Raw genomic sequence first — 21,739 nt, forward strand, 5'->3', positions numbered from 1 at the left:
ATGGACAGATCGTTGGGATGATCTAGAGGCGAAGAAGCGAGCAAACAGCGTACGGTGGTTGCTAGTTTTGACGGCAGCGAGACCAGGAAAGGGCTCCGTCTGGTGCCGCGGTGTCTCCTGAGGGCCGTGTGGTACGTTTGTATAGTCAGGCTCCTGTCGTCCCCAAGCGGCCACTGGTCGTGGGCACCACTGCGCTCCACAGCGTTCTGCTAGGATGTCCGTTACTGGCAGGCGGCGTACTGCAGACAGTCCCTGGCTTGTGCGTAGTTACCGACCGTCTGTGACACCTTCATCCCCTCTCAGAAACCACATTTAAAGTGCAAACAAATTCAGTCTGATTTACATAGAAGCAAATTACACTTGAGTGCAGTCTAGTCACATACGTAAGTTTGTTTTTTAATAACATGACACAAATACCGTTGATCTGGAAATACACTTACTAGGAAATATTCCGTGTCGGGTGAAGGAAGTGTGTGCACAGGGATGCCTCATCCTTCCAAAACTCTTTTGAGGAACTATGGGACCGACTTGTATCTGTCTCCTAGGGGTTCAGCTTGGATGGGCAAAAAAGCCGGAGGCTTGACACTTGTAGCCACGCGCTCCGGGAAGCGACTCACCCAGAAGGACAATGCAGATAGTGCAGTGCGGCTTCTTACGCCTGCGGGCCCAAGCAGAGTCTCCTCTTAGCCAGGGACCCCGACCAGTTTCTGTGAAAACCTTATATGCTCAAACCCACCTCCCCAAATTCCCTGAAACTAGTCTGAACAAAGGAAAAGAAAGATACAATCAAAGTTAACCCATGATTCATAAGCCTTAGGCCTAGGTGGTTAACAGTGGACAATTATCAAGAGGCCTGTGGTCACACCCCAGTAAGCATAATAGAATGCACGATTCTATTCGGTTACACAGATAATTAGGATATTCTTTTAGGCGGAGAGTCCAGGTACAAGCCCTGGGGCTCTTCCTTCCGGGGGCCTGGTTTTCCAGATGGTAGGTCGTTTCCATAGATTCTGGGCATAGAGCTCAGAGTCCACAGTCCGGCCCAAGATGGAGTCTTGCTTTCAAAATAGAGCCTGTTCTGTCTCCTCCTTCAGCATGAACAACAATCAACGAACATCGAATAAGACGGCAGTTAACAGTATCATTGGGAGGGTTTGAGGGTAGCCGGTTAAGGGCAAATTCAGGGTCAGTTCAGTCGCTCAGTCGTGTCCGACTCTTTGCGACCCCATGAATTCAGGGCCGGTACAAGAGACGAAGCTGCCTGTAAGCGCGTGAGATCCGGGATTTGGTCGCAACTGGCCTGCGGGGCGGGTGTTGCCCTTGCTGCAGCTGGGCCCCACGACACCCAAAACCGGTGCCGAGAGCCGCCCTTCTCACCGTTGCGTGTTTCTGCTAAAGCTCATTCTTCCCTGTTGGACTGTTCCTTCATAAAGCAGGAAAAATAAGCGTCCTAACGTATGAGCGTCAAGTCTCACCTGGGCCCACAAGTGCGAGTGAATCCTGGGGCCTTGTAAACGAGGGAAGCGAGCTTGGGTGTGCACTGGGGGTGGTGGGGACTGGGGCAGAGTGAATCAGGATGCAGCCTGACGCACCCCAGCCTGGTGCCAGGGAGGAACGTAAGCCCAGGCTGTCAGGTCTTTCCGAGAGGCCCGGCGTCTCGGGCTGGCCCCACCCAGGAGGGCAGCAGGGCCCCCGAAAGCCTGCCCTGGCTTGTGGTCCTGAGGCGTCTTCTCCCCCGTGGCAGTCACCGCACGGGGTGAGGGGGTCTAGCCAGGCTCTGAGTCCCGGCAGGGAGGAATGGTGACAGGGTGGAGGTGAGCAGAGCAGTGTCTTCTCACTGGTAGGAAGCCGGGGTCTCAGCAAGCACGACGCCCCTGTTCTGATTATAAAGTAACTTGGGGTGTTAAGGGTGTTAGAAGACGCGTAAATGCACAGGCGAGTGACGAAAAGTCCCCCGCCATTCGCCCGTCTGGAAGGAAGGTCGGTTTCTTGTCTCTTTGTTCCGCGCCTATTTGTAACGTAATCGCGACCACATGTCTTTTTCTGTATTGCTTTTGTATCTTAAATAATTTTTGATTTTCAAAAGTTTTAATATTTAGATAAGTATTCTCAATGTTACTGTCTACTATTTCCCTCGTATCACTAACATTTTTTTCCCATAAACCACATTTGAATATTCTACTCATGGGAGGTGCCTCCAGGGATACATGCTATGCTATGCTATGCTAAGTCACTTCAGTCGTGTCCAACTCTGTGCGACCCCATAGACAGCAGCCCACCAGGCTCCCCCGTCCCTGGGATTCTCCAGGCAAGAACACTGGAGTGGGTTGCCATTTCCTTCTCCAATGCATGAAAGTGAAAAATGAAAGTGAAGTCGCTCAGTCGTGTCCGACTCTTAGCGACCCCATGGACTGCAGTCCACCAGGCTCCTCCATCCGTGGGATTTTCCAGGCAAGAGTACTGGAGTGGGGTGCCATTGCCTTCTCCGCCAGGGATACATAGTGGTGTTATATCCATGGTGTGATATATATATATATAGAGAGAGAGAGAGAGAGAGAGAGAGAGAGAGCGCGCGCGCGTGTGCGCGCGCGATTTCCCTGAAGTCAGGGGTTTAGAGTCTTCACTGTTACAAATCACACTGGGATGAATCTCTTCATGACCAAAATGTTGCCTACATACCCTCTTATTATTTCTTTGGAATAGAACTCCGAAGGTGGGAGTTTCTGGGAGGGTCAGCAGCAGCAAACATTTCTCAAGTCCTTGGCGTGTGTTGCGATGTTTCTTGAGGATGAGCCGCACCTGGTTTGACTCTGAAGCAGGTGATAATTTTAAACACGAAAGGCCCGTGTTCTCAGCTGGAATGGAAGAGGGCTGTGTGCGGGCCTCTCGGGATGCAGGCTGACCTGGCCTGCAGGACCGGCCATACCTTCTAGAATATCCTCACCCTGTCCCCACGGCCTCCCCCCGTTCCTGGCGCCTGTGGTTTTCTGCAGGTGGGTGTCCTCCTTACCTGGACAACGTTGCTCCCAAAAGGTTCCAGCCCACCGAAGCCCATCAGTGTTCCCAACACTTTCAAGCTGGTCCCCGGCCAGGGTCCTGCCCTGGGTGGTTGGAGCCCACAGAACGCGCGTGAGTCAGTTCAGAGGCAGAGGAAGCCTTTGCCTTAAGAAGGGAGAGGCGGCTCACGCCCCCAGAGCCCGCACCCCCTGGCCAGCCGTTCTCACGAGAGGGGGTCCGTGCCCCGCGTCTCTCGTGGCCCAAGGTGGTGCGGGGTCCGCGCGGTCGTTACACCAGGACCTCTGAGGTGACGGGTGCGAGGGCCCTGCATGCGGCTTCCTGCGGGCAGGTGAAACTGGGCTAAGCACAAAGGAGAAAAAAAAGTTGGAGCTTTTTAATTACCAGATCCTACTGGTATTTCCTGGGAGTTGGGCGGTTGCAGCGGGCTGAGGCCCAGGGAGTCCCTGACCCTCCGCTGACCCCCGAGCACAGGGGCTGCTTCCAGCACCTTCTGTGGGGACACTGGCCTGGCGTCTCAGGGGAGGGGGCGTCGGGCTCCGCTGGCCTCCCGATGGGGCTGGGGTGCAGGGGAGAGGTGCCCCGAGTGCGGGCTGGCTGAGCCTCCGGTCTGGGCGCTGCCCTGCCCTTGGGCCCCGAGAAGTGGGGCGGCCCTGGCCCTTCTGCACTGGCTTCAAGCAACAGGCACCGGGGGCTTCGGGGCGTATCTGCTGAGGGAGTCGGGCCCCCGGGGGCTGTAGGGCTGGCACTGGGCTCCAGGGGTCGGGTCAGGGGCCATGTCAGCTGCTCTGCCTTGCCCGTCTCTTCCCCGAGGCCAGTTTCCCCCCGGGAGGAGGTGGGGGCCACCGAGGGAAGTGGCTGAAGACCAGAGGGGCTGTGTCTGTTCTTGGGTGCAGGAGGGACTTGGACACAAGGGGGCCTGACGCCAGGCGCCCCGCGGCGTGAAAGGGTCGCCAAGTGCCAGCGGCTCCCAGTGGGTAGATCCAGACCCACGGGGCGGGGGGGTCACCTTCTATCTTCGAGACCTGCCGGGGTCTCAGTGCTCAACCCACTGTGTTGGAAGAGCGCCGTCGTCAGGATTCTGAGCTCAGACTTTGGAGTCAGAAGGCACAGCCTCCCGCCCAGGTCTCTGACGGGCCCTGGAACCAAGGGCGGTAGCCTAGCCCAAGTCGTGCTCACCTGAGCTGTGTCTGGCGCTAAGCACTCAGGGAGGGGAGCGTGTGAGGCACTCAGCACGCCGGGTGCTTCCTCAGGCGTCCATCGGTCAGTACTGCTGGCTCAGGAGTCGATGGAAAGGGGAATCAGGGTCACCCTCTTGCTTCACAAACCTCCTCCGCGTCTTGCTTCCTGCCGTGTTCATACAGAGTCCTTACTTTCCCAATTCCTGGAAATCTGAACCCACCTCACTGCTCTGTTGTGGTCCTCACGTCTGCATCCACTGCGACGTCCAGAGTGCCTTCCGGCCCAGCGTCCACTGCCAGGACGCCCAGTAACTGCCCTCCCACACTCCCAGGCGGCCCCATGCAGCCCACCCGCCACAGGCTTCTAGAGCTCACATGTCCTTCCCGGCATCTGTATCACTTGGGAGTAGGTCTGGCTGCCTGTTACAGAAAACCCCAAATAACAGCAGCTCGCACACTTGGTTTCTCTTGTCAGTTTCCAGGAGTCTGGAGGTAGCTGTCTTAGCGTGGCCGCCAGGCTCCGTGGTCTCAGAGGCCCAGGCCCCTTCTGTTACTGCCCAGTTGCCTGCAACACCTCATTGTCCAGCATAGCTGCTCAAGTGCCAGTCTTGCGTCTACATTCCCGCCAGCCAGCGTGACGGAGGAAGGGAGAGTTGCAGTCCTCCTTTTAAAGACCCTCTCCAGAAACTGCACACACAAACCGTCCAGGTAGCTCTCATAGGCCGGACTCCAGTCCCCCGTCACACAAGGGCGGCTGGGGCCCGCATCGCTGAGCCTAAGTAAGATACACGGCAGGAAAAGCATTCACATGCATTGAGACTCGGGTCACCACGTCCAGGACCAAGGCGGGGACCTCGGTGCCTCCACAGGCTCCTTGCGTGGTCCCAGTTTTGAGACCTCCCCCAGGTACATACTGTTCTAGCCTCTGCTGTCGTTGATGACTTCTGCACGTTCTGGAGCTCTGAGTGCACGGAAGCACTCAGCGTGGCCCCTTGTGTGTCTGGCTCGTTTCATTCACACACGTCTGTGAGAGCCGTCCGCGTCGCTGTGCGTGCAGTGATTTGCTCTTTTTAGAAAATGTATTTATTTTTGGCTGTGCTGGGCCTCTTGCTGTGCGCGCTTCCTCTCGCTGCGGCCGGCGGGGGTTACTATGGTCGCGTGCCGGCCTCATTGCAGTGGCTGTGCTCGTCTCGGGTCCCGGGCCCTGGAGCACAGGCTCCGCAGTCGTGGCCCACGGGCTGAGCTGCCCCGCCGCCTGTGGGATCGTCCCGGACCAGGGGTTGAGCTCGTGCCCGCTGCACTGGCAGGTGGATTCTTTTGCCACTGAGCCACCAGGGGAGCCCCCAAGGCTCACCTTTCTTCCTGGACAGCTGTGCAACGGGCGACGGAAGCATGCAGCCCCTCAGCCCCCACTGTAGTCAAGACACACAAGAGCTAGCTCCACGTGCCCCGTGGGCAGCGCCTCCTGCCCCGTCTCAGCTCCTGCCAACCACGGACGGGTTTTCTGTCCCCGCGGTTTTACCTCCACGGCTCCATATGAACACAGCCGTGCAGTGTGTGGGCTCTGCGACTGGCTCCTCCGGCTCGGCTGATACCCAATTCACCGAGTTGTTGGAGCCTGTCTGCAGAGCTTGCCTCTTCACAGCTTTGCAGACCCACCAGCCGCGTCCGAGAATTCCAGTTGCTCTGCAGCCTCACCAGCAGTTGCTCGTGTCGGGCTTTTAAAAAAATGTCCGTCTTTCTCATGCGGCGTCACCGTGTGTGTCTTACACGGGAGGACGTTGCTGCACGGTGTCGTGCTAGCTTCTGCTGTAGGACAGCGTGACGTGGCTGTACGTATCCACGTGCCCCTGCCTCGTGGGCCTCCCTGCCCGCCCCGCCCAGGTCATCACAGCACCGCAGTGAGCGCCCTGCGCTGCCCAGAGGCCTCCCACCAGCTGTCCGTCCCACGCACAATAGCGTGTACATGTCAGCGCTCCTCTCAGTTCGCCCCCTTCCCTACCCGTGTCCGCAAGTCCACCATCCACGTCTGTGTGTCTGTTCCTGCCCTGTAAGAAGGTGCGTTGGCACCGTTTGTCTAGATCCCACATAGATGTGTTACTATACGGCATTTGCTTTTCTCTCTCTGACGCACTTCACTCTGTACATGTGTGTGCGTTAGTCGCTCAGTCGTGTCCAAATCTTTATGACCCCATGGACTATAGCCCACCAGGCTCCTCTGCCCGCGGGATTCTCCAGGCAAGAGTACTGGAGTGGGTTGCCAGTTGCTTCTCCAGGGGATCTTCCCGACCCAGGGATCAAACCTGGGTCTTCCACGTTGCAGGCAGATTCCTTACCATCTGAGCCCCCAGGGAAGCCCCTCACTGTGTCTAACAGGCTCTAAGTTCTTACTGTGGTTCTAAATTGTATTTTCCTACTGACGCATTCTATTGAGCCTCTCTTCGTGTGCATATTTGCATTTGTAGATCTTTTTTGGGGGGGGGTTACCATCTTTTCAGGCATTTTGCCCGTTAACAAGATGGATTGTTTGGATTTTATTATTGAGTTTTGACAATTCTTTGTAAGTTCTAGCTAAACATCCTCTATTAGAAAAAGCAAGAGAGTTCAGAAAATCATCTACTTTTGCTTTATTCACTACGCCAAAGCCTTTGATGGTGTGGATCACAACAAATTGGAAAATTCTTCAAGAGATGGGAATATCGGACCACCTGACCTGTCTCCTGAGAAATCTGTATGCAGGTTAGGAAGCAACAGTTAGAACTGGACATGGAACAACAGACTGGTTCCAAATAGGAAAAGGAGTACATCAAGGCTGTATATTGTCACCCTGCTTATTTAACTTCTATGCAGAGTACATCATGAGAAACGCTGGACTGGAAGAAACACAAGCTGGAATCAAGATTGCCGGGAGAAATATCAATAACCTCAGATATGCAGATGACACCACCCTTATGGCAGAAAGTGAAGAGGAACTAAAGAGCCTCTTGATGAAGCGAAAGAGGAGAGTGAAAAAGTTGCTGTAAAACTCAACATTCAGAAAACTAAGATCATGGCATCTGGGCCCATTGCTTCATGGCAAATAGATGAGGAAACAATGGAAACAGTGGCAGATTATTTTGGGGGCTCCAAAGTCGCTGTAGATGGTGACTGCAGCCATGAAATTAAACGATGCTTGCTCCTTGGAAGGAGAGCTGTGAGCAACCACTCAGTGCCCTGTCCAGGCCTCCTGGTCGTTTCCCCAGATGTAGGGCTGCCTACAGGCAGCTCCTGGTTGAAATGTAAGACACTGTCGATACTTAGGAAAACACGTCTGGCTGTTCATCAGTGACCAGATGACTAGCGATTAAATGTCAAAATTAAAGGAATGACTTAGGGCTTAACCGTCAAATGTTCTTCATGTGACCTGTCCTGCATGCTTAATCACTCAGTCAAGTCCGACTCTTTGCGACCCCGTGGACTGTATCCCTCCAGGTTCCTCTGTCCATGGGATTCTTCAGACAGGAATACTGGACTGGGTTGCCGTGCCCTCCTCCAGGGGAACCTTGCTGACCCAGGAATTGAACCCGCATCTCCTGTGTCTTCTGCAATGCAGGCACATTCTTTATCCTCTGACCCAGGAATTCCATGCTTAAATATAAGCCTCAAAGAATTAAAAACAGACGTTCAAACAAAAGCTTGCACAGGAGTGTTCGTAGCAGCACTATTCACCATAGTCAAAAAGTGGCGGTAGCCCAGCGAGTAAGGAGGAGGTCAATAAAAATAGACAAATAGGAAGCTCCCTGGTGGTCCAGTGGCCCAGGTTCTGGGCTTCCACTCCAGAGGGCTTGGGTTTGACCCCTGGGCAGGGAGGTTCCACATGCGCTGGTGTGACTGAAAAAGATGAAGATAAAAGGTGGCCCGTTCTTTTGGCTGCAGCAGAAAGAAGTGAAGTGCTGACTTCCTCAGCGCAGCTGGGCCCTGGAAGCATGGTGCTCGGCGAAAGGAGCCAGTGCCCGGGGCGTGCTGTGCGAAGCGTCCAGAACAGGCCGCCCGTGGAGGCAGAGGTCAGGTCAGTGTTTGCCAGGGGCGGGGTGGGGATGCAGGAAGTGAAGGGCACCGGGAGGGTGTGGGGGTCTCTTTTTTCTAACGAGCCCAAGTAGGCTGGTTTCAGCTGCTGTCTGTGTGAGAGCACACAGGCGGAGCAGAGAGCTGTGGTCGGCATGAGGTCTGCCCACCCCAGCCTCGCAGTCCCAAGTGTCTTCTCCCCATTATTTCCTTCTCTCCTTGGGATTTCGTTTCAGGGTGATAAAAAAATGCCCCGCGCTTGGTGGTTGTGATGGTCGCACAGCTCTGAACACTGAATCACTGTGCATTTTCAGTAGGCGAGCGTTGCGATGTGTGAATTTAATCTCAATAAAACCGCTACAAAGCTGCACTGGCCTGTTTCTCTCTTCTGCTGATGATCCGCTCGACTCCTTCGCAGAGGCTTGTTTTTTTTCTTTCTTTGCTGGAAATTCAGCCTTTATGCCCACCAGCCTGGGCTCAGTGGAAGATGTTTCTGGAAGCCGGGGGTACAGTTTCCGGGCTGCCGCAGCCTAGCCGCGTCTTCCGTCTCTGGACCCTGAACAACTCCGACTCCTCCATCCCGCCCCTGCTCAGCTGTGCCCCCTGCTGGCCATCCCGGGAGCCGTTTGCATGTCCCTGCGGCCTCCCTCCCCAAGCTGAAGGGTGATGGAAAGACACGGAGCAGACTGATCGAGGTCTTGGCCCTCTGCTTGCTTGGCTGAGATGTAGGAATGGAATAAAACCTGCAGGGTGAGGGTGGAAGGAGGAAAGGGAACCGCAGGCGGGTGGTGGAGAGCTGAGTGGGGAGGCCCATTGCCCGTCTTGGGCAGGGCTGGGCTTTGGCCAGCAGAGCCACGGTCACACAACCCGTCCGGCTGCCGGCTGTAGGCCATGCCAGGTCTGCAGGGGACGCCAGGCCTGTATCCGGGTGGCTCAGGCCTGGTGGGCCTTCCTGGGGTCCCAGGGGATGGACAGGAGGGGCCAGGGGGACCCCCTCTCCCCGCAGGAGGGTCTGGGTAGGGGTGGGGTGAGCTGGAGGGCAGAGGCTGGGGTAGAGGGAGGCAGCTGCTCTGGAAAACGTGGTCTCGGGCCTTCTGGACTTCCCGACACAGAGCGTCTCGGCTGGGGTCACTAGCCTAGGTCCCTAGGTCCCTAGGGTGCATACCCCAAGTGATCTCTGTAACCCTACAGGCCTCAGTGCAAGAATTGCACTTTTAAAGGATGTGGAAAACACCTCCCCCCCCCTCAACAGAAACCAGCAAAGACTGTGTAACTCAGACCATCTAGCCCACAAAGCCTGAAATATTTGCCATTCAGCTCTTGACGCAGAAAGTTTGCTCATTACTGCTGTAAACCCTGAAGTGTGGGGACCATCCCGCCCACTGAGTGCTTCCTTAGGTTCCCGCCTCCTCTGCCCGATTGTCCTAGAAAGGCTGGTCTTCCAGGTGTAAAGGGAAGTGAGCTCAGGTTGGAGAGAAGGAAAGACGCGTGTGCCCCGTGGGGACCTGTCCTGGACACAGACAGGAGGTTGTAAGTTCGCTGAAAAGGAGCCTCTGTGTCGGGACGCGCCTGTCGTTGCTGGCTGCCCTTGGAGGTGGCCCACGTGGTGGGGGCGTGGGTCAGCTACCGCACTCGCCCCCCCCCGCCCCCAGCCTCGAAGCCTCTGTGTCCACCTTGCCCCCTGCCTGGCTCATCGCAGGCCCCGTACGACTCCCTGGAGGACCGACTCCCTCACTTCTCTCGATAGGGTCAGTCGGAGCGTCTCCCTGACACCAACATGAACAAGTGCAACAAGTTGAGTGACCAGGCCACACGCTGACCAGTGGGCGCCAGGCCAGGTTAGTCCAAGGAGCTCTCGCTGTGTGGGTCTCACTCCAAACAACGTTCGAGAAATGCTGTAACCAAACGATTACAAAATGTATCATAAGAGTAGAAGTATAGAGAACAGGGTAAGAGATGCCATGGAAACCCTGATGCTGGGGAAGACTGAAGGCGGGAGGAGATGGGGATGACAGAGGGTGAGACGGCTGGATGGCATCACCAACTTGACGGACAGGAGTTTGGGTAAACTCCGGGAGTTGGTGATGGACAGGGAGGCCTGGCATGCTGCAGTCCATGGGTCTCAAAGAGTCAGACATGACTGAGCGAATGAACTGACCTGAAACACCCAACACAGATATTACCCCGAGTCGTGTGGCGTGGATCAGAGCCACTGAGGCCCGGGAACGCTCGGAAGGCCCTGAGCCTGCAGAGCCGCCCCTGCGTCATGTACCCCTCCCTCCGGGCCGCCAGCCAGGTCCCAGAGTCCCCCCACCAGACTGTTTCTCTTCCACTTCACGCTGCCTGTGTCTGAGTCGCGCAGGGCGCCCCTGTGTGTTTCCAGCCCGACCACGTGGTGTTGCGCGGCTTCTGGTTTGCTGCCTGTCTGCCCTCGGCGCTGTATTTCCGAGGTTCGCCCCTGCAGACGCGTGCCTGCTCTCATCTGTTTCACTTCTGTGGGGTTTGCAAGCAGGACTGTGCCTGGACGCTCGTGCATTCTCCTGTTCTGGGTGCTGGGTCACCTCCTGACCCCACATCCCAGAAACCCTGCTGTCAGCGTGAGCTCAGGCCACGGCGGCTGCCCGGCCCGCCTGCACGTCCACCACGAGGGGCCAGCCTGGCGCCCCCGGGGGCTGCCTCGCTGCGGCCCGCACGGGCGTGAAGCGGCCCCTCCTCCCGGGTGGACTTGCTGTTCCTTTGGAGCATCCTTGAATCCTCCTTGGATTCATCCGCTGAATCCAAGCGAATGAGCTCCTTTTCCTGGTTTCCTGGCCCATCCAGGCTCCCTTTCTGTGAAGCCTGCTCATCCCTTTCCCTGTTCTCCCAGGTTTGTTTTTTTTTTTTGCTCATCCCCCGTGCGGGCTGTCTCCCCGGGGGCCCGAGCTGCTCCTGAGCGCAGCCGTCCAGGCGGTGTCCTCAGAGGTGGCCCCCCGGCCCTCCGAGATGGGGCGCGTCCCAGCGTCCCCGCTCCGGCTGCGGCCTCGCTGTGGGAACGCCGCCAGGGGGAGCAGCTGCTCCACTGACCGCGCGTCCCCGCCGCGCAGGGCTCCAGGACCCGCCGGCCCAGCCCGGGAGGGCGCAGCGCGGGCGGGCGCCCCAGGAGCGGCCGCCAGGAGAGCACGCGGAGCCGGCCCGCCCAGCCCGGCCACGCCCTTCCCGAGCGGGGCCTGGGCACAGGCTGCCCTTTCTGTCCACCTGCCCATGGGAGGAGCCCCCCAGGACCCCCTACCATGGGCTGCACCCCCCAGCCTGGGCTGCACACCCCACTCCCCCCCTTAGTTAGGGTCATTTTGCTCCAGGAAGCGAGTCACTCACACGACGGCTCAGGGGTAGTGCCAACCTCCTTCTTTGAGTCCCGAGGCCCTTGTTAGAGCCAACTGGAGGTCGCCCCGCAGGCGAGGGGGTCTGTCCCTCACTGTCCCGGAGACCTCATTCCTAGACTCCGAGGGTCAAGGCTGCGCCCCCGCCCCCCTCTGGGCACTGGCCGCAGCAGCCGCTCATCTCAGGGACGCGCAGTCTCTGCGGCTCCTGTCTCTCCCTCTGCTCCTTGGGGTCTTCTGTGATTGGTTCCATCTCCTCTGGGGCTTTGACTGCCCTGGGGACGGGACCACATCCTGTCCTTGGCCACCCACCCATGTCCTGGGCTCTGGGCCTGTCTCCTGATGTCCCTGAAGATGGTCCTCCCTGACTCTGATTCCCGCCCGGGGAGTGCTGAGCACCCCTCTTCAAATGAAAGCTACCCTAAATTGCAGTAGGAGAAACAAAATGAGCGCAACGTTTTATCCATGAGATCTTATTTAATGACTCATTTTACAGCACTTGCTCACCATAAAGTCAGTCAGTGAGAACCATGATGCTTCAGCGCCTGGATCACTACCCCCAGCCCCACCCTGTGCCCCCTGCTCAGCCCCAAACCATCCTGTCTCACACGGAAGAGAACCAGCAACGGTCCCGGTTTTATGAACACCCCCACCCCCACCCCAGCACGCAATGGGACAGCCTTCAACTCGGGTGAGAACGGGGCAGACAGGGAAACACTTGAGGCTGGGTTGCTAACTCTATCAGCAAGGGGAGGTTGTCGCTGCTGTTCAGCCTCTAGGTCGGGTCTTGCTCTCTGCGGCCCCAGGGACTGCAGAGCTCCAGGCTCCTCCATCCTCCACTGTCTCCCAGAGTTCACAGTCACGTCTAGATCCCACCACTCCATCCTAAAGGAAATTGACTGTGAATATTCCTTGGAAGGACTGATGCTGAAGCTGAAGCTCCAATCCTTTGGCCACCTGATGTGAAGAACCGACTCATTGGAAAAGACCCTGATGCTGGGAAAGATGGAAGGTGGGAGGGCAAGGGGACGACAGAGGATGAGATGGTTGGATGGCATCACCGGCTCGATGGACATGAGCCTGAGCAAACTCCGGGAGTTGGTGATGGACAGGGAGGCCTGGCGTGCTGCAGGCCACGGGCTCGCAAAGAGTCGGACACGGCTGAGCAACTGAACACCAACGCCACAGGCACAGAGCTCTGCACCAAAGCTGCCTCTGTCTACGCTGGTCTCCCCTGGGGAAGTTAGAGGGGATCCACTGGCTGTTCCTGCTTAAGTAAGAGTGTTGTGCACGTGAAACTCTTGGGAAATTGGTGAAGGATAGCGACCAGAATGCACTCTTTGCATGCAGTGGGCTTCCAGAAGCAGAGATGACGAGTGAAATAGACGGGTGTCCAAGGGCTGCTCAAACAACATTCCTAAATTATATTTTGAGAGAAGGCTGTTTTCCAATGCTGCTCAACTGTGACTCAAGTGGGCAGCTCCGTCCTTACCCTCCAACCTTGGGGAAGACATTGCAAAGGCTGGGTCCCCTCTGTCTGCATAACCCACATCCCCTGCAGCGCCCAGCACCCGCTGCTCTGCTTGGGGGCCACTATGCATGCACACGCACGTCCCAGGTGACGGATGCACATGTGGACCCCCCATGCCCAGTGCCTCCTCCGCAGACAGCACGGGAGGCCCCCCCGGGTGACGCTGACCTCAGCGCCCCCCGCCCTCCTCCACCAGATCCGATGGCGGGGGGATGAGGTCGCGGGGGTTCATCCTGGCCACCAGGCAGACGTCGTAGCTGTCGTGCATGAGGACGTCGACGGCCACGACGTTCCACTGGTTCTCCCAGGGGTCCAGCTCCAGGATCTCCTTGCAGATAACCTCGTGGCGATCTGAAAAGCAACAGAAGGGCGGCACTGAACCCAGAGGCCATCGTCGCCGTTTCGCAGCTTCCGCTAGAAGGCGCCGCGCTCCAGAAGTCGGCTAACATCGTGAACATCGCACCGCGGAAGACACGGTGCTTCTGACATTTCAGGAATGAAGAAAGGCCGCGTGACACCTCACATTCAGGCGTTCCTCAGACAGGCGATGACTGAGTTGTACACGCACTGTGGAATGGTCCCCACAGTCAAGCTTTTCACACACGCCTCACCCCACATGGTCCCTCTGTGTGTTGAGAACACTTAGCAAATCTCAGGTACACAATGCAGTCTTGTTTTCTGGTTGTTGTTTTCTGCCAAACAGCTTCTAGGATCTTAGTTCCCTGACCAGAGATTGAACCTGGGCCGCAGCTGGGATAGCCCAAGTCCTGACCACTGGACAGCCAGGGGGCTCCCAGTACCGTCAGCTGCAGTCCCCCGCCAGGCCTAAGATCCCAGAATGCCCTCAGCTTGGAGCTGAGGTCTGGACCTTCCGACCAGCATCTCCTCGTCTGCCCTGCCCACCCTCCCCGAGTCCCCGGCACTCCCGTCTCCACTGTCTGCTTCTGTGAGTTTGGTTATTCTGGAGTCCGCGTCTCACTGAGACCACATGGGGATGGCGTTTCGGTCTGGATTGTCCCGCTTAGCACCATGTCCCCCAGGTTCACCCTTGCGTGGAGTCACGAACGGCTCTTTGTGACCCAGTGACTATAGCCACCAGGCTCCTCTGTCCACGGGATTCTCCAGGCAAGAGTACTGGCTGCTGTTTCCTCCTTCAGGGGATCTTCCTGAGCCACTGAACTCATATTTCTGATCTGCTCTGTCTCCTTATTTTTGGATTATTTGAATTTCTCTCTCTCTCCTTTGCTTCCCTGGGTCTCTCTTGCGCTGCGCAGGCTTGCCTCTTTTGGAGCTTAGACTCCAGACCAGCGGGCTCAGCAGCTGCAGCTCATGGGCTTAGTTGCTCTGAGGCATATGGGATCTCAGTTCCCCGATCAGGGATCAAACCGGCGTCCCATGAACTGCAAGGCAGTTTCTCAGCCACTGGACCACCAGGGAAGTCCCTGGATTGCTTGAATATTTTAAATATCCCATTTTAATTTATCTTGAGATTTTAAGCCTCCTTATTTTTCTTTGTTAAAAAATTTTTTTTTATTAAGCATGTTCTTTCTACAGCTATTTTTTTAGTAGTTGTTCTAAGGATTGCAGTACCTTTGAACGGACTGTTTGCATTTATACCTCATCACGTAAGTGGAGCAGCAGGGAGCTCCCCTCACCGCATCTAGACTCTCAGCCTCTCCACCCCTTTCCACTTAATTGTCACGACAGGGAGATGGCCCTCTCTGTGTAACAGTAACCACACTGAGAACACGACCAGACAATGCTAAGTTTTCCAGTCAGCTGCCATTCTCGTGCGCAAGAACTGAAGAGGAGGACGCGTCGCCCATTGCGTTTAGCCCGGCCTCCCCCAGGCTCCTCTGTGTCTCTCTCCTCCAGGACGTCTTCTCAGCTACCGCGCTGCCCTTCGCTCAGAGGATTCTCCTCCTCTCTCTGTCTCTCTCTCTCTCTCTCTCTTTAAAGCAGGCTTGCTGGCAATGCATTGCCGGGAGCCGGCATATTGCATATTGAGTGCATATTGCATATTGAGTGCAGCACTTTCCACAGCATCATCTTTCAGGATCTGGAATAGCTCAACTGGAATTCTATCACTGCTGGGAGCCAGCGTGAGGAACTCCGCCCATGACAAAGGTCATGAGGAAGGAGGCTCGGCATACGCAAAGGCGGGATCGAGCCTCAGGAGTCCCCCTGGAAATTCTCGAGCATCTACCCCCAAAACCAGAGTCTGCCTACTTTCTGCTTTGTGCTTTCACCTACACCTCTGACTTTACGGGGGGCTGTCTCCCACTACCTCTCTCTGAAAAAAGAGTTAGCTTACAGCTCCAGTTAATAATTCTTGGATGTGACAGTGTTTCAACCTACAAACTCCTTTGGAAATCCTCTAGCCTGCCTGAATGGGTTTTTCCGGCCACATGTGATTGTTCAGAGCCTCCCAACTGTAAGAGGCAGGAGATGTTCTAAACTGCCTAAACACAGATTCCTTTGAGTAGTTAAAAGATTGATTAGAAATTGTATTGGTGAAGGGTTTTTCACTTGTTGGGCCAATGTTTGCTGCTAAGTCTCCATACTCCTTACCTACTGTGTCCTTGGCAGTGTATTGATTGATATAATGGGTGTATAGAAATGTAAAATGCAGCTTTGTCCAATGCTTTTTTGGTGCCTGACTTTGGAATAATCACCTTTAGAGAAAAATAAGTTCCTTAAAATGTTAACAGGCCTCCGGGCCAGAAGATGATGTCAATCACCTGAACTTTTGCATATGATAAGTTTGCAGGAAGAAAGCCTGGCTTGCTGCACGACTCTACCCCTTCCCCCATTATCCTCTATGCATAACTTAAGGTATAAAAACTACTTTGGAAAATAAAGTACGGGCCTTGTTCACTGAAACTTGGTCTCCCCATGTCGCTCTCTCTTTCAACTTCCGGCTGAGTCTCCATCTGGAGCGCGGAACCCGCCATGCTTGCTAATTATGCCTGGGCTTCTAAGATCCGACCGGGGAGGCCTCAGTGTCTCCTCTCCTTCGGGAGAACGGAAGGACGCCTGCGGCCTACGTAAGTGGTGCAAACTTCTTGTCTTGAAGTTTTATTGGTCTCCCGCGTAAACCAAGCTACTCAGCCTCTTTTCTCCACTGAATTTTCCTACTGAGCTATCCTTATTTCAGCCGCTTTTCTCCACTGAATTTCCTCACTGAGCTATCCTTATTCTATTACTCTTTGTATCCTTAATTAAAGTGTAATTAAGCAGTTGTTTCCTGACCCTCGCCTATGCCGTCTCTCCTTCGAATACCCTGGATTCTCTTACCTTACCTCCTCCTGAGACAGTTTGATCGTCATTTTGCCCTCAGTTCTGGAGGATGTTTGTGCTGGATTTGTAATTCCAGAGAGCTGGCAGTGTGTGTGTGTGTGTGTGTGTGTGTTTTCTCTGCTTAGATTTTGCTCCATTGGCTTCTGGTCTCTTTGGTTGGAGAAACCTACAGTCATTCTAATAATTTTTCCTTATATGTTCTCTTATTTTTCTCTGGCTCTTAAACATTCAGTTCAGTTCAGTCGCTCAGTCGTGTCCAACTATTTGCGACCCCGTGGACCGCAGCACGCCAGGCCTCCCTGTCCATCACCAACTCCCGGAGCTCACTCAAACTCATGTCCATCAAGTCGGTGATGCCATCCAGCCATCTCATCCTCTGTCGTCCCCTTCTCCTCCTGCCTTCAATCTTTCCCAGCATCAGGGTCTTTTCAAATGAGTCAGCTCTTCCCATCAGGTGGCCAAAGGATTGGAGTTTCAGCCTCAGCATCAGTCCTTCCAATGAATATTCAGGACTGATCTCCTTTAGGATGGACTGGTTGGATCTCCTTATAGTCCAAGGGACTCTCAGGAGTCTTCTCCGACACCACAGTCCAAAAGCATCCGTTCTTCGGCGCTCAGCCTTCTTCACAGTCCAGCTCTCACACTGTTATTGTCTCTTTTAAGGGAGTGGCTCAGCGGTTGCAGCGTGCTCACAGCACTGTCTCACCAGCACCACCATCTGGTTGGAGAGCGTTTCATCACCCCCAGAAGGCAACCCTGTCCCACTAGCTGTAGGTTCCTGTTCACGCCGTCCCCAGCCCCTGACATCCGATCTCCACCCGCTTGCCTTTTCTGGACATTTCGTATGAATGGACTCATCTGGGGTCTTCTGTGACTGCCATCCTTCCCCGAGCACAACGTTTTCAGGGTTCATTTACGCTGTAACCTGTGTCAGCCTCCATTCCTTTATCGCAAGGAACACTGGATGGATGGACCATGTTTTATTTGTCCATTTGCTAGTTTGTTAGTTGATAGACACTCAGGTTGGTCGGGTTTTGCTTGCTACAAACCCTGCAGCTCTGAACACTGGTGCCCGTTTTTGTGTGGACAGATGTGTTCATTTCTCCGGTGTATGTGCTTTGGAGGGGAATTGCTGCTGTCCATGGTGCTACAAAGAGTAACACACACACACACACACACACACACACACACACACACACACACACGATGTGACTCCAAAAACCTCAGGTTTCAAATTCCACAGAAGCTGCTCCATTTTACATTCCCACCAGCCATGTAGGAGGCTCCAATGTCTCCAATCCTTGTCAACACTTGTTATTATTTGTTTCTTTTCCTTACAATCACTCTAGTGGGTGTAAAGGATGATCTCACTGTGGTTTTCATTTGCATTTCCCTAGTGGCTGGTCATGTGACTCCTTGGCCATTCTTTATTTTCATTGGATACATTCAGGTCCTTTGTCAGTTTTTTTTAAAGAGTGTTACTAATAGTTTTCTTTGTATTATTAAGTTGTAAGACTTTTAACAGATTCACAATACAAGTTCCTTATTAGATATGTGATATTTTCTCCCATCCTGTGGGTTGCACTCTCTCTCTTGACATGGCCCTTTGGAGCACAGAAGTTAAAATTTGATGCACAATGCATCTATTTTTTCTTAGTCGTGCTTTAAGTTTATATAAGAAACCATTGCCTAATTCAGGAGGATCACAAAGATTTATGCCTATGTTTTCTTCTGAAAGTGTATAGTTTTTTCCTCTTGGGATTAGGTTTTTGATCCATTTTGAGTTCATTTCTGTGTCTGTGTGAGGTCCAAACTTCATTCATTTGCACATGAATGAATATCCAGTTATTGCATGTGGATAGCCAATTATTCCTGCACCATTTGCTGAAAAGGGGATCGTTTCCCCATTGAATTGTCTAGCACTGTTATTGGAAATAAATTGGCCATTAAAATAAGGGATCGTTTCTGGACTCTCAGATATATCCCCTCGATCTCCATGTCTATCATGGTGCCCGTCGTTGATTATTATATGCGTGAAGGAAGTTTTGAGATTAGGAAGTATGAATCTTCTTTGTTCTTTTACAAGATTGTTTTGAGTATTCTGAGTCTCTTGCATTTCCATGCAAATTTTAGGATCAGTTTGTCAATTTTTGTGTGTGGTGTCTTACCATTTATTTGGGTTTTCAATGTCTGTAATGATGTGCAGTTTTCATTGTATAAGTGCTGAGGTTTTTGGAGTCACATTGTATGTGTGTGTGTGTGTGTGTGTGTTACTTTTTGCAACCCTGTGTACTGAGGCCCGCCAGGCTCATCTGTCCTTGGAATTTTCCAGGCAAGAATACTGCAGTGGGTTGCCCTTCACTTCTCCGGGGTATCATCCCAACCCAGGGGTCAAACCCTTGTCTCCTACACTGCAGGCAGATTCGCTACTGTCTGAGCCACTAGAGAAGCCTCTTATTATTTCTGATACTATTATAAATGGAATTTTTTCTTTTTTAGTAATTTTTGGCTGTGCTTGGTTACAGCACTCGGGACCTTTAGTTGCGGCATGTGGGATCGAGTTCCCTGACCAGGGATCGAACCCAGGCCTCCTGCGCGTGGGAGCAGAGTCTGAGCCACCCGACCACCAGCAGTCCTGGAGTTGCTCTCTCGATGTTATTTTTGAGTAGTCGCTGTGAGCGTATGGAGATTGTGTTGATTTGTGTACATTCGTCTCCTGTCCTACAACCTTGATGAACTCGTGTTAGCTCGGGTGGCTTTTTTCTTTTGTGGATATTTACCTGTTTTCCTGCGTCTGTTCTCAGTTGCAGCACGTGGATCCTCTCTGCAGCAGGCTGGCTTCTCTGTGGTTGGCATGTGGGCTTAGTGGCCCCGTTGCTTGTGGGATCTTGGTTCCCCAACGATCAGGGATCGAACCCACCTCTCCTGCAGCACAAGGTGAGTCCCCAGGCGATAGAGCACTGGCCAGGTCCCTCTCAGAGCTTTTCTGGTGGGTCCCTTCAGGTTTTCCAAATAAAATACCATGTCCTAGGCAGTTACCTATTCCTCTCCAATCTGGATGCCTTTTATTTTTTTTCTTTCCTAACTGCCCTGATTAGTACAATGTTAACTAGAAGTGACGGGGGTGGGGGGACGTCTGTCTTGTTACTGATCTTGAGGGAGAGCTTTCAGTCTGGCCGTATGTCTGGTGCTTCCTGTGGAGTTTCATTGGGTTGTGCAAGTCCCCTTCTGTCCCCGTGTTTTGGGTGTTTATACCATGGAAGGTGTTGGATTTTGTCAAATTCTTTTTCTGACTCTCTGGAGATGATCAACCTGATTTTGTCCTTTCTTCTACAGATGCACTGATGGAATGTCACGTTGACTAATCTCTGTGAGCCGACTTCGGGCCTGGGGTAACTCCTGCTCGCTCACAGTGCGTGACTCTCTCTCCACATTGCTGCGTCCAGTCTGCCAGTCTTCATTGAGAACTTTGGCCTCCGTATTCACTCAAGGATAGTGGCCTGCAGTTTTCTTGCAATGTCTATGCAGTTTTGTTGTCAGGGAAATACTGGACTCATCAGAAGAGCTGGAAATGCTCCCTCCTCTCCTGTGTCCTGTGAGTCTGTGACGCACTGGTGCCATGAGCGCGGATCTTTCTGAATTGTAACCTTGGCCTCCTCAGCCTGTGCTGGAGGTGGACAACAGAGGCTGTGAGTCTGTCTGTTACCCGGGTGAGTCCCAGGACTCCAGGCAAGACCTGTGAAGAGTCTGAGACTCTGCTAGCGAGCTTGCTGCAGCTCCATGGATACCGGCAGACGGCCCGCAACTCCCGGGTCTGGAGGAAGGATCCAGTGCACCTGCATTTTAAAGCTGCCAGTAACTTGAGCCCCAAGCCCCACGGCAGCGCGCAGAGTGCCACCCGAACAGTCAGTGGGCTGCACTGTAGGAGGGGAGCCCCAAGCGCAGCCACTGGGAGCTTTTATAATGGCCCGTAAGCGTGACTGACTGCCCTTGCTGTGTTTAACTCTGTCTCCTGGCCCCCAGCTACGCTTTTTTTTTTTTAAGTATTTTATTTCTATGTGTTTGCCTGCCCTGGGCCTTAGCTGTATGTGGCACGTAGCATCATCAGTCTCCATTGCAGCCTGCAGGGTCTAGTTCCCTGACAAGGGATCGAACCTGGGCCCCCTGTACTGGGTGCTCAGAGTCTTAGCCACCCAGGGAAGCCCCCACTTCCTAGTCTTACTTGACTTGGACGCTTGTTTTTGGTGAAGGAAAACCTAATGAAAGGGAATGGGGGAGACAGATTTTGGGAGACACAGCGTGTCTCACGTCTGAAAACGTGCCCCCACTGGGCGGTTCGGCAGGTATGGCGGTGCGGGGAGAAGGTGACTCCCGGAGGCGTTTGAAGGCATTGGCCTCCCTTTCTTTTGGCCCCGGAGCCCTGCTTCCTAAGGGCGGCTCCTCTGATTCCCGACCCTTTCTACAAGACAAGCCCTTTCTCTCCGGGACTCTCGGGACCCTCCTGTGTCCCCGGCGTCCCGCGCTTGACTTCACGTCCGTTTCCTCCCGCTCCGCTGGGATGGCTGTTTCCTTTCATCGGGGGACTTCAGTTCCAGGAAACTCTCCTCATTTACTGCAGGGGTGTTTCATCCAACCATGGTCTCTATTTCTTTTCTCTCTCTTTTTTTTTTTTTACTAAAACGCCTATTATTCAAATATTGGACATCGCAGACATACTCTGCCTTCCCCTCATTTCCTCTCCAGGTGCTGAGATGTCCCTTCCACCCTGCACCCCAGGTTCTCTGCCGTAGATTTCTCTCCTATCGTGTTCGTAACCTCCAGGAGCCCTCTGGCACCGATGCACGCTCTCTGTCTTCTCTCCAAGGACGCGTCTCCTCCTGGTATAGCCTGTTTGCTCCAGCCTGTTTCTTCGTTTCTGTGTTTTGATTTCTCTCTGTTGTGTACACGCTTTCCGCAGAGGTCTGATGATTCCCAGCTGTTTGCTATCTGTAACAGAGGGACACCACAGAAGCCTTTTCTGTGCGGTTCTTTAGGGGGTGAGTTGCTTTCCCTTTCCGGGGGGGGGGGTGGTGGTGGTTGATCCCCAGGGGAGAATCGTCCATTCTCCTGACTAGAAGGTACAGCACACGTCTGGGAGCCAGAGAAGGAAGAAAGCTGATGTTCTTGAGGTTCGGGATGTAGCTGTTCTCTTAAGTTCCCTGTTTTTATCACTGATCACCTCTCCCACCCCGCCCCATCCTCGGCTTCTGTCTTTGTTGGGGTGTGGGAGGGCATGACTGGGGTCTCCTTCCTGCCTTCTGTCCCCATGT

General features: G+C 54.1%; 1 protein-coding gene and 1 long non-coding RNA gene across 2 annotated transcripts in view; one reads left to right on the forward strand and one right to left on the reverse strand.

Annotated features, from left to right (window-relative positions):
• Window positions 1-2,855: 2,855 nt before the first annotated feature.
• LOC123330951 lies at window positions 2,856-19,904 on the forward strand. The gene is made up of 4 exons (XR_006547301.1): window positions 2,856-2,993; window positions 9,988-10,078; window positions 19,235-19,367; window positions 19,767-19,904. It is a non-coding gene; the product is annotated as an uncharacterized LOC123330951 (long non-coding RNA).
• The window catches only part of KBTBD12 (kelch repeat and BTB domain containing 12), a 51,833-nt gene continuing 42,747 nt past the window's right edge, over window positions 12,654-21,739 (reverse strand). The window contains exon 6 of the mRNA XM_006078840.4: window positions 12,654-13,481. Within this exon, the coding sequence (XP_006078902.1) occupies window positions 13,300-13,481 (182 nt within the window). The 3' untranslated portion in view covers window positions 12,654-13,299. The remainder of the gene's footprint in view (window positions 13,482-21,739) is intronic.

The sequence above is a fragment of the Bubalus bubalis genome, chromosome 21 (genome assembly GCF_019923935.1).
Source record: "Bubalus bubalis isolate 160015118507 breed Murrah chromosome 21, NDDB_SH_1, whole genome shotgun sequence".
Classification (NCBI taxonomy): domain Eukaryota; kingdom Metazoa; phylum Chordata; class Mammalia; order Artiodactyla; family Bovidae; genus Bubalus; species Bubalus bubalis.